Source organism: Scomber scombrus, chromosome 2 (genome assembly GCF_963691925.1).
Source record: "Scomber scombrus chromosome 2, fScoSco1.1, whole genome shotgun sequence".
NCBI lineage: Eukaryota > Metazoa > Chordata > Actinopteri > Scombriformes > Scombridae > Scomber > Scomber scombrus.
In genome coordinates, this window is record NC_084971.1 from 14,296,499 (window position 1) to 14,309,014 (window position 12,516).

General features: G+C 38.4%; 1 protein-coding gene across 5 annotated transcripts in view; it reads left to right on the forward strand.

Moving 5' to 3' along the window:
* LOC133989276 (myosin-10) overlaps positions 1-12,516 on the forward strand; it is a 50,985-nt gene that overhangs the window by 24,402 nt on the left and 14,067 nt on the right. For 4 of the 5 annotated variants that reach the window (XM_062428130.1, XM_062428129.1, XM_062428131.1 and 1 more), the window contains 11 exons: positions 2,340-2,432; positions 3,360-3,423; positions 3,633-3,731; positions 3,942-4,085; positions 4,852-4,947; positions 5,838-5,956; positions 6,862-7,014; positions 7,188-7,361; positions 7,708-7,881; positions 9,704-9,818; positions 12,108-12,301. In XM_062428130.1, the coding sequence (XP_062284114.1) occupies positions 2,340-2,432; positions 3,360-3,423; positions 3,633-3,731; positions 3,942-4,085; positions 4,852-4,947; positions 5,838-5,956; positions 6,862-7,014; positions 7,188-7,361; positions 7,708-7,881; positions 9,704-9,818; positions 12,108-12,301 (1,425 nt within the window). Of the gene's footprint in view, positions 1-2,339; positions 2,433-3,359; positions 3,424-3,632; positions 3,732-3,941; positions 4,086-4,851; positions 4,948-5,837; positions 5,957-6,861; positions 7,015-7,187; positions 7,362-7,707; positions 7,882-9,703; positions 9,819-10,058; positions 10,122-12,107; positions 12,302-12,516 lie in introns of all 5 variants that reach the window. The other variant, XM_062428133.1, reaches the window with a different exon arrangement.

Sequence of the window (12,516 nt, forward strand, 5' to 3'; positions counted from 1 at the left end):
TGACATTCAAACGTGATGTTATATTTATTGATAACAACTGCATTGTTGACTACAGTAGTTATAATGAAGACAAACTGCTGACAACATTTTGATCTTGCACTGATGACTCCAGTTGATACTGTCCACAGCTGTGTACTACTCTATACTATAAGCTAACCTTGGTTTCACAGACTGACTGGACAAACTTCTACAGGCTTACAGCACAGAATACCGGAGGTCTGATTTCAGAGCGTTTACTCTGAAACGCTTCAGACGATAATGTGACGCACTTTAAAGTTGAACTGGAAAATTCCAACATGTTTAGCTTAGATTCATGCAAATAAATGATTGTGGTGATTTTCAAACCAGCTCATCATAATCACTCGACCTAGTGGCGAATGGAGAACCTCTTAAGTTGGAGTCAGTCTGAAAGCTCTGTTGGCCCAGATGACTTTTTCACATCAGCTTATTCCCGTCCACATTTAAATGCTTTGTGCCACTTCCAAGTAGCACTCGGCTTTTTCTTGCTGGTGAAAAGAGCGACTTGTAATATTTGTGTGGCCTTGTGACCTCTGGAGCAGATGTTTAGCAGCGAGTACACATCTACGACCGACATCCATATCAGAAGATTTAATGGAACACTTTTGACTGATCATCTTTTATTCCTCTCAATCTGTTGTAAGGCCTGCTGCCCTTCCTGACAAACAGCTTTTGATAAGAGACACACTAGTTGCTGCAAGCTGTAAATGTTTCCTCTGAAGGCAGAGACGTGAAATAATTAGTTAGGGGGGAGAGGACAAGGATTTTCTTTTGGCCTCAAAAAGACGGGGTTTATTTGTAGTGTAGACAGATGCTTGTATGTGGCCACAGCTACACAACAGTTGGCCATCTCAAGTGGAGGAGCCACTTATGATGGCTGTCAGATGTCTGACACGCTCACTTAGCAACAGGAATGTGGGTCAACTTCTAACGATGCTAAATTGGACCCCCGCTGGTGTTTGTAATCTGCTTATTGTTTTTGTGTGCATAAAGCAGACCACACATATGAGTAGAGGTTTCCAATTAACAATTTCAGCTACCAACTTGCACCACAGGACTGTGTTTATATAGCAACAAAGACTTTTGGTTTGAATACTCTGCACTCTGCGGGCTGTGGCACTGCTCTGATAGTTGGAACAGGACCAAGTCTTATCCAGTTCAGCCCTGTTTCATCCCAGCAGCACAAAAACTCAATTAAAAGCAGCCCATCATGCTCTCTAGCCAAAGATCAACTTGCATATCTCACATCCTGAGTGAGACATGTGGAAAATGGCCCCATCAGACCTTCAGTGTGCGCAGCTATTTTTGACGAATTGGGAAAATATTTCACTCGGCCACAAGAAGAGAAATAAGGTTGCAGAAGAAGCTGTTTTTTTCTCACAGACATTTTGGATTCTCTGGTCATGACAAAGTCCACAAATTGGCTTACATGGATACGTAATGAGCCACCTGTCTAAACAGCTGCACAAGTCACGCATTTATTTATTGAGCCTCTTAAAGTGTCCAGCCTGACAAAAGGTTTATAAAACAAGTTTAGAGTCTGTTGTTTATTGTGGTCAGATTAATCCTAAGAGGACGGAGTCACTGCCCGACTACTCCGTCCTTCTCCAAAAATAATGATTCTACTTTCACCAGCTGGAGTAGTTTGTTCTTCTCCCATTTGGCTTTCAATCTAATGTCCTATAAAAAAATTCTCATTTACTGGCTTTAATCGGTGCGGTCACTTCACTTCAGCTTTTTTGACATCATCCACAACACCAGAAACCTGTTAGATATGTTGTCCACCACCATCCACAAAGCACAAAGTTGTTACAATATTTATGACCAAGCACTTTCAGTGTTGTCATGATGATTAAGGGATTAATTTACTTGATTCAGATTAGTCTAAATATTTCGTTTTTAAATGATATGTTAAATTTTAGCAAAGTCAGATTATGTTTAACCTAGTGTGGAGTTTTTTGTCTTCGTCTGCATGAATGCCAGATTGAGATGAGTTTTAAAACAATTGAATATGGACAATTAGTGTCCACTGATAAATAATAACTCCTCTTCCTCTTACTTAGTTTTTTTGTTGTATGAGTGTCACAATTTTGATCATCATCTCTCTGGCTTTGTTTCTTCAGTGTATGTACACAGGGATAAAATATGTGGGCTCAGTTCTTCAAGTGCCTGCTGTCTTTGTCTGCATGCAGTGTTTTCTCAGTGTGTTTCAGTTTTCAGTGAAAATTAATGGCTCACAATACATTTTCTACTATTTTTCTTTGTTCTTGACTTTCATGTGGCGATGAAGGACTGCTGTAACATCCCTCTTTTTTTTGCAGGGTGAACTGGAGCGTCAGCTTTTACAAGCCAACCCCATCCTTGAATCTTTTGGGAATGCTAAGACAGTGAAAAATGACAATTCGTCACGTTTTGTAAGTACTGAAAAATGAAATGGTGAGCTGCATTCTTAATGTGTGTCTCAAAATGTGAATAGATCAGATTTAGGTCACGTGCTAGCATCTTCATGACTGGAGTTAATTTTATAGAATAGGCAGAGGTAAAACTGATTGAAAGTAATTTTATTATCCAACTTTTCCTGTCAGAAATTACTCAGACCATATAGTCTGATGCAGGCGCCTGCTAGTCATTAATGAAGCCTTTGATATACTGGAGCCTTTCAGACCAAAGGCAGCTCCACTCAGCAGACCTCTTAATAGTGTCATAAGGACATGAGGGATGTGAGAAAAGTCTTGGCTTAAACATTAATGTGGCGAATGGACTTTTCAAATTTAAGGGAAATACTTCTATAATTACTAACTTACTGTGCTGCCTTGTAAAATGCTGACCAGAATAAAATGTTCTCAGCATTAGCCTTGGCCTACTTAAATGATACAAATGGCCAAAATGTCTTCTTAGTTAAAGACTGGTGGATCACATCCTGCTGCAGAGGAAATCTTATTCACAGTTTTTACTTCTTTATCTCAAAACCAGACCTGTATTTTATGGCTTAGGACCTGCTTCCATAGAAATGCTTAACATTCATTGGTGACTGTATCAAAATAAAGTTAAACATAATATAAGTTATTAAAAATGTGTTTTTTACAATATTGCTCAGTAACTCAGACCTGTAGATGACTCTGTATCAGTGTTCATGTTAATGGAGGATAAATGATGGTTCTTTGTATATCATCCCCCATCATTTACCACGATTATTTATTTCATTATTTATTTATTTATTATCAGACACTCTTCACCAACAGGCTCCAGTGTGTGTTACAACTGAGTCATTATATTGCCGATCAATTTTTGTATATCTTGTCTTGTGTACTACCTGAGCGTTCATCTTCTGTTTCCTGCAGGGGAAATTCATCCGGATCAACTTTGATGTTACTGGATACATTGTCGGAGCCAATATTGAAACCTGTATCCTTTATTTCACAGTTAAAAATGCAGCTGTGGAAATGTGTTGCCAATATTGTAGCAATATCATTGATCAAACTTAAAATGACACCTGTGATTCCAAAATATAAATAAAGTCAGCAAATGTAGTTTTTTGTTTATGAGGTGATATTAACATATTTGGAGCAACACTGACACAACAGATTTTTTTTCCCTTGACTATTCTGTGTTAGACTTACTTGAGAAATCCAGAGCAATTCGTCAAGCCAAAGATGAGCGCACCTTCCATGTTTTCTACCAGCTGCTGGCTGGAGCTGGAGAGCACCTCAAATGTGAGTAGACTTGGAGTTGAAAGACTATGATAAGATGTAGATATTTAATAACTCATTAGATAAATAAATTGATAGATAGTCAAAAGCATACATTTTAACATTACGGAGTTGCCAACACTTCAATTCATTGAAATAAGTCACTTGCTACCAGAGTCCTTTCCTGAATCCTAACCATGCTTCTAAATGTTTTTTCCACTCTTCTGTCCACAGCGGACCTGCTTTTGGAGGGATTCAACAACTACCGTTTCCTGTCCAATGGTAACATCCCCATCCCGGGCCAGCAGGACAAAGACAATTTCCAAGAGACCATGGATGCCATGCACATCATGAGCTTCTCCCACGAGGAGATTCTGGGTATGTTTTCCATTAAAGGTTGCGCCACTTGTTCCATTTCTTTTATGTCCTGGTGGGATCATTTAAGTATAGGGCAACAGCCTTTGATACACATCACTAATCAAAGTCTCTTATGATTTTTTAGTCATAAACAGAATATGTGGCAGAGGGTAGTTATGAAAGGGATTTGATCAAAACATTCAGAAATGAATTGGGTCATCCAAAAGTCGACGTGAATTTGAATAATACTATGCAGCTGTAGAGGACTTTTCACTTGCACCCACTCTAGGGATGAAGGAGATATTAATAAAACAGACAGCAACAACCCTCTTTTGTAAATGTAAATTAAGTTTTTACAAACATGTCTAAACAGCCTTCCTCTATGATATTGCCTTGCAAGTAAATACAACCCACACATTAACAGTCAAGCATGGTTTTATATACTGTGCAGGGTAAGCAAGTATGCCCAAATCAATTAATTGGAATCAATTAATTTATGCTTTAATTTATCCAATTTTAACATTAATTAGTGAAGGATGTTGTCTAAAACATTTAAATATTTTACAGGAGGACAAGATACAAGAATTTAGATCCAAAAATACTACTTTAAAAAAAATATATATATACAGTATGAGGATTATACAAAGAGATGTTTCTTTGATTTGATTGATTCTTTTAATCCGTCCACGCCCATGAAACCACTTCATGTTTGTCAGTTTGACACAGTCATGTGTAGCAAAATGGATGATGTGTTACGATAATAATTCAGTTTTCTCTGGATTTGTAGCCATGTTGAAGGTGGTGTCATCAGTGCTTCAGTTTGGCAACATTATCTTCAAGAAGGAGAGGAACTCTGACCAAGCCTCTATGCCTGATAATACTAGTAGGTACAAGCATGCATACACACACCCTGCTGTTCTTTTGCATGTGCTTCATAACCTCGTACTTTTGAGCTCACAGGTCAACCATTCTCCTCCTCCTTTTCCTCTTCCCATACACACTTCAGCTCCTTTCCTTTTCCTGCATCCCTCACTTTTGTGTACCTCATCCACAGAACAGAAGGGACGGGTGATTTATATCTTCTCTCCCCGAGCGTTGTCAACCTGCCATTAAATCACATCATTATTAGGATTTACTCCTAAAGGAAATGGGGCACAGCCTTCCAGTTCCTCCACATGTGGCACTGCATATTTGGCACTTGAAAGAAAGAGAGAATGAGTTTAATGCCAATGACGCAGCTCGCGGAGATATTCCCAAATGCAACAAGCAGAACCCGGGACCGAAGCAGATGTTTTTTTCTAGTAATGAAATTTGGCTGATGTGGACTACTTTTTCAATTTTTCCACAAAATCCAGCCATGTAAAATATGACATTTTCTATTACATTTCATAAATAATCTGAAACATCTTGTAAAGATTTGAGATACATTATATTATCATTCAGTAATAGGCAAACAGCTTTGTTGTCCTATCATTGTTTGGGCTGAAGTTCTGTTTCCATCCCTTTTAGAAACATTTATATAAAAAATATATAGTAATTTATCTGATTCTCAAACAGTGCTATCAAAAAAGTACTGGGTAAGATCCTTTATCAAATCATTAACAAATCATTTCTGATTTGTGTTTTATTTCTTGTCTTGATGAGAAAATTGAACACACAGGTTTAAGTCAAATGTATAGTTTTAAACTACCTACTGTTTATTCAATTTATTCTAATTTAAATTACTTTTTTCCCTTTTTTGTGCTTTTTTTCCTTCGCATTTATATCTTCCAGCTGCTCAGAAGCTTTGTCACCTGCTGGGTATGAATGTAATGGAGTTCACCAGAGCCATCCTGTCACCAAGGATCAAAGTGGGAAGAGACTACGTCCAGAAAGCACAGACTAAAGAACAGGTCAGTACTGACTGACACCATGAGTGCTAGAGTTTATATCTCAGGCTGAATCTGAGAAACCTGAACATGCATTCATCTCCACCAGGTTAGAGTACTACAGTATAACTACAGTATAATGCTCTCTTTGCATGTTTACCTAAACAAACAATACGGAGACTCGGTTTCATATTCTTGTACATGCAAGGATGAGCAACTGCAGTATATAAAAAATTTGAAAACTACTCATAATCTTATTTGAATGCATTATAGAGTCACGTCCAGGTTTGCCTCTGGTTCACTAGCTTCCGTAACTCAGTGCAATCACTCATTCAGCATGTCCTTCATCTGTCTTTCAGAAAGAATAAAACATGTTGCTGAGGTTTCCTTTCATATTGTCAGACAAAACTAATCAGAATCTCAACCTCCTTTGTTACAAGCTAAGATCCTCAGTAACACTGATGACGATCCATTATATCATACAACTGAAACTGGTCTTTTTCACTGCTATTTAGTGTCAAAGGAGGCCACTGAAGATCTCTTGTCATTGATGGGTTACATCAATATCATACAAAGGACAAGCAAATAGTTTTACCATCTACGAAACTGAAACCTGTTCTTGAATTATTTATTACCATTTAAAGTGTAGTACTTGTGTGGACTTCTTTATCATAGTAGATACAGCTTTTGTCTGGGTGTTCCAAATGATATTAATTTGAGTCTGACATTTGGAGCATTAGGGGTATACGGACCTGCCAGGATATAAGAGTCCATTTCTCCTGGGTAGATTTCCTGGCAGCATGTCTGATAATTTCATAAACACACACAAACCACACACAAATACACGTTATACTTTACATCTCAGACTTTGGTCAAGTAATTTCCCTTTCTATATTGTCCCTCCACTCTTCCACTCTTCCTTCCTCCAGGCTGACTTTGCTGTGGAGGCCTTGGCCAAAGCCACATACGAGCGTCTGTTCCGCTGGCTGGTCCATCGCATTAACAGAGCTCTGGACAGGACCAAACGACAGGGCGCCTCCTTCATCGGCATCCTGGACATTGCTGGTTTTGAGATTTTCCAGGTTTGAATTTAAATCTTTTCAGTTTTTAATCCTCTAAGACGACAGTTTGTCCAGTTGTTGTTAGAGGAAATTCATAGTGTTTGTATTTGTTGTCAGAGGGATTTGAGTTGTGTTGTCTGCCCACATTTCCAGTCAGAGTTGTCTTATGTTTGTATTTCTTTCCCATCCTGTAGCTGAACTCATTTGAGCAGCTGTGTATCAACTACACTAACGAGAAGCTGCAGCAGCTCTTCAACCACACCATGTTCATCCTGGAGCAGGAGGAGTACCAGCGTGAGGGCATCGAGTGGAGCTTCATTGACTTCGGCCTCGACCTGCAGCCCTGCATCGACCTCATTGAGAGGCCGGTCAGTGTGAATGATCAGCTACTATCAATGAAATTACTTTCTAATCTGATTTTTCACTTGACCATGAATTATTTAGCTATGCTGACAAACAGTTCAACAGAAAAATAATAAAAAATGTGCTATTTTCAGTTTAAATTGTGAAGGAAAAGTTAGTGTATATCTTGATTTTGTCTTTTATTGGGTATCACATTGTGATGTCTGATAGAGATATTTCCATATAAATAAAGAGGAAAGGTTGTTGTTAGTGGCCTGCGGGTTTAAAATGCTGAAAGAGCAGTTGTCAGACTGAATAGCAGGAGTAGGTCATGCACCATTTTAGTTCTGTCTTGTGTTATTATTCCTTCAGGCGAACCCTCCAGGAGTGTTGGCTCTGCTGGATGAGGAGTGCTGGTTCCCCAAAGCCACAGACAAAACCTTTATAGACAAGCTGATCCAGGAGCAGGGAACACACTCAAAGTTCCAGAAACCCCGCCAGCTCAAAGATAAGGCCGACTTCTGCATCATCCACTACGCCGGCAGGGTATGCTCATTTCATCTATTTTAAAATGAAGCTCAGCAGATTTCTGTCTTTGCTTCACTGAAAATAGAGTGTAAGTGTTTGCTTCTTTAAAAGTTGGACGTCCACTCTTGGCAGGTTTTCAAAAGAAAAAACTAAATTGGGTTTTCCTGGAAAATAACAGTTTACTGAAGAATAAATAAATACATTTTGGAGTTTGTTTTTAAAGCATGGGTCAGACTCTCTTCTGGAATAGAGGAAAAGGCAGACATGTACACTCACTGGCCTCTTCATTACGTACACCTGTGCAATCTTATGCAATCTAATACAACAGCTCTGCTATAAATTCTACATTTATGAAGCTTATACATTTTCAGTTTTTGTTGACATTGTCAGGAAGGTGATAATTCTGCTATATGTTTATTATTGAGGTCGTACTAAGTGATGGTGATGTACTAGGGTGCATAATATTTTGTTACGTCCATTAACATGCAAAATATTAGGAACGCCAATGACAATGTCAACAAAACTGAGAATTTATAGCAGAACTGTTGTATTGGATTGAATTAGACTGCACAGGTGTATCTAATGAAGTGGCGGTGACTGTAGAAAAAACACAGATGTTAGGACTGATACATCATTTTTATGTTTCATTGTTACTGTGAGCTTAAGACTTGCTTTAGTAATCAACTTATGTGTCAGCATTCATTCATGACGGCACAGGTTCAGTTTCTTAATATTCAGATGATAAATATATGACTCTCTTACTTCCTGTTGTATCTAAGTTCTGACCAGCTTCTTTATTTCTGGCCGCTTTCATTTTTTCCAAAATATCTCCTTTCCTCTCTGATCTGATCTGCAGAAATCAAACAGTAAGTTGCTGCCAGTCGGAGCTCAGATTAAACAGAGTTGCGACGTTCTTTTGCGGTAGAATTTCAGGGAAATACTGAGTCCCGGTTTGATTTATACAACATTGTATAGGAGTGGATTTGGACGTCATTAAAGTTGTTATGCAACAGAACTCAGCATTTGTCAAGGAGAGACCTGCTGAGCGCACATCTGCTTTCCATTATGTGGACTGTGTCGTTTTACACCACAATCTTTCAAAAACTCCCCAACATTCAAGCTCCAAGGAAAAACCTGTGAAGCTGAAATGCAGAGTCTAAGGGCCAAATGTGGTAAATGTTTTCAACATAAGGGTGGCCTCTACATGAAACCAGTATTTGACATAGACCACCACGATGTATGAGATGTACAAGTATAGATTTTGTTTTTTTTGTGTCTCAGGCTTATTCTAAAACGTGTGTCTGTGGCAGGGTTACACCATCATTCACTGATGGAGAATCACTGTAATGCTAATGCTTCCTCATTACATTTCCCCTTTCTTCTGAATGACCTTCAGCACATCCCATATTGTGTCATAGTTTAGCGATATACAATCATTTTGCCCAACAATTTATTTAAAATATTAACAAAAATGTTTACATTTTCCAGAACCCTTTGAAATTCATGATTGCTTGTTAACACATCCACAAAGACTTTCTAGTTAAAGCCCGACCAATGTACGATTATTAAGGCTATTAACAATATCTGAAAGTTTTAAAAATGTTATACTGTAAAAAAATATCTGTCACAGATTGGTGTTTTGGATCATATAGAGCAAATATTTTTTAAAGATTAATAAATGATGAATGATGAAAAATGTAGACTTTTTAGGACTAACATTAGTTTTTAAGTTTAATCAGGTGGTTTTGGCTTTTTGTTTTTTAAATATCACAATATATTATGATAATTCACTGATATAATTGTGTCCATATCACAGAGTTGTTCCATGTCGTTGCTACAGGTGGACTACAAAGCAGATGAGTGGCTGATGAAGAACATGGACCCCCTAAATGACAACGTGGCAACGCTTCTGCATCAGTCCACTGACAAATTTGTGAGTGAACTGTGGAAAGATGGTAAGTACCCACCCCCTCCCATTTCTAACAACATTAAACCGTAGTGGATACTAATAGTAATACATCCTGTAAAATTCATGTGTGTGTACCTGTTTGCTTATTAACAAGCACATTGATTCGTCTCTCACTCAAGCCGACTAACACTAGTCTTCTCTGCCTTGTTGACTCAGGCCTATACATTTGATTTCCAATAATTTAACGTACCCCTCCCCTCCCTGTCTCTCTCTCTCTGTGTTGTAGAGATTCAGACCATTCAAAGGGCTTCATTCTATGACAATGTCACTAGTCTGGATGAGCCGGCAGGTGAATGACTGGGTCGTGCTGTAGCAGACCTGGGCCAAAATAGTAGCTGAAAATGAACAGCGTGGTGAAACCAAGCTGTTGAAGGGCTTTGGAAGCTAGATACAAGTGCTTCCTGAGTAGTTAAATAATTTAAAGCATTTTAGTATATTTTTGCCCAGATCTGGCTGTATGTTTCATGCTTTAGCCGGCGCTGTGTCTGTCATAGCTGCACATTTGCTTCCAGGCTGCATGGCTCCCTTGTCTCAGCCAAAACCAGTAGTTCCTAATTCCTGAATAATTTAAAGTAGAATGTAGTCAGTCGCTCCCTTTAGTCAAACCAGTGCTTTTAGTATGTTTGTGGGCTGACATGGGTCTTGGGATCTTTGATTGGTCAATAGCCCTGAAGAAAGCATTTAGGGTTTAGTGCAGCTGTCGTAGCTTATCTCAGATATTCAGTCTCCTCTGTGATGTAATACATTCACAAGCAAATTAAGGATTTGAAGCTTGACTGAAGAAAATTTAATGACATTAATTTCCCGCCTTCCTCCTTCCTAGATTTGGTCACAGTAGCAGGGAATTGAACCCAGATGTTTCTTTCAGTGTTTGCTTTGGCTCCGAGCTCAGACGGCAGTGTACAGCCTCCAGACAGCGGGCCATGCATCATTTCGGTTTAAATGTTGAAACTCCAGCTGTTTGTGACTCATCAAATTCTTGTGACTTTAATGCAGGTGGCGGAACATTAATAAGTGACAATTTCTATAGTTAATTGAGCGTTAAGTCATAACTCATGTGCTGCGTTATTTGCTCAAGTTGTTTTTAGAATAAGTCTGATCACATTACTGCCAGATTATATAAAGATGTAATATTTGATGGATTATTCGGATGATAGGCTGTATTTTTCTTCCATAAATTCCATAAAAATACCAAAACCAATAAAAGTTAATTCTTCTAACAGGTACTGTCAGTGTAGCCAAGGCCTGATTTAGTGCACTCCTCTGTACTATACTGTACTCTCTACGGAGCTCTGTTGTTGTCCAAAACCAATTCAATTTTACTGGATGATATGTTCCTTCATTATGATGAACATGGACACTTAATTTAATTTATTGAGTTTATTTTGAGTCAATCAAACGTTAATCGTTCTCCTGGCATAAATACTCATTAGAGAACCAAATCTGAGGCTCATAATAGTCCCCAAAACTATACCATTTAATCTTATTTGAGTAGCATTAAAGACACTACAGTGCTTGGCTGTTTTAGAATTATTTAGCCTTTGTTATAAATAAAACTATATGCTCATGGCCATAAATAGGATAGGGAAGTCATACAAGTATTGAGATTTTTCAGGGATTTTGTGACAATAACAAAATATATTGTTATTCCTATTAAATGGGTACTTTCAAGAGACACACAAGAATGATCAAAGTTTATGAGTCAGAAGCAGAAATATTCAAACTTTTAGTCTCTAGTTTTGGTTAAATTCCCTAAAAAGTCTGGATCCTACATTTCCCATAATGCAGTTCTGTTGCTTATTTCATTTGTTCTTCTCTGCCTGGTGTAGAAGAGATTTTTTTTCAGGCAATTTGTTGATGCAGCTTTTTTGTCATAAACATTAAAATGTTAAAAAGCTTTCATGTGGGTGTCATCAAGCACCGTCTCTCATCCACAAGGACATGAGAGGAGCATCTCTGTTCTAGCAAATAACTTTGTAAATGTTTAGTAAGTTAATTAGGATTTTAAAAAATAGTCCTGGCTGTGCAGACCCTCGTGCTAAGGAATAGATGTACTGTATTTCCACCTACAGAAGCTAGTGGTAGTTTTAGACTTTAAATGCTACTCCGTTACACTGGTGCTGTTGGACAATAGTGTGTAATGTTTATTTCATCCATCTGCTCTTGGTCATGTAGCCACATTATGTCATTGTGTTGCGACTGCTGTTCCTACAATGAATCTGTGCTCCCTGTGAAGTCTCCCCGCTCTGAACACTTCTCTCCATCTCTCCACCAGTGGACCGAATAGTGGGTCTGGACCAGGTGGCAGGAATGAACGAGACAGCTTTTGGGGCTACCTATAAAACAAAAAAAGGCATGTTCCGCACAGTGGGACAGCTCTACAAGGAGTCACTCACCAAGCTCATGGCCACACTGAGAAACACCAACCCCAACTTTGTCCGCTGCATCATCCCCAACCACGAAAAAAGAGTAAATACATACTTCAAACTAATTTGTTCGTTCAGCAATGGAAAGTGAGGGACCTATAACTCTTAAAGAGTAGGATCATTTGTATTTATAGGCGGTTACATCTACTGTTTGTGGTCCTAATGTGTCCATTGCAACAATAAAGATATCCAGTAAAGTTGCCCTGTAGATCCAAAAAAAAAAAAAAAGAGAGAAAAGGCTCTTTGTAGAGTAGAAAT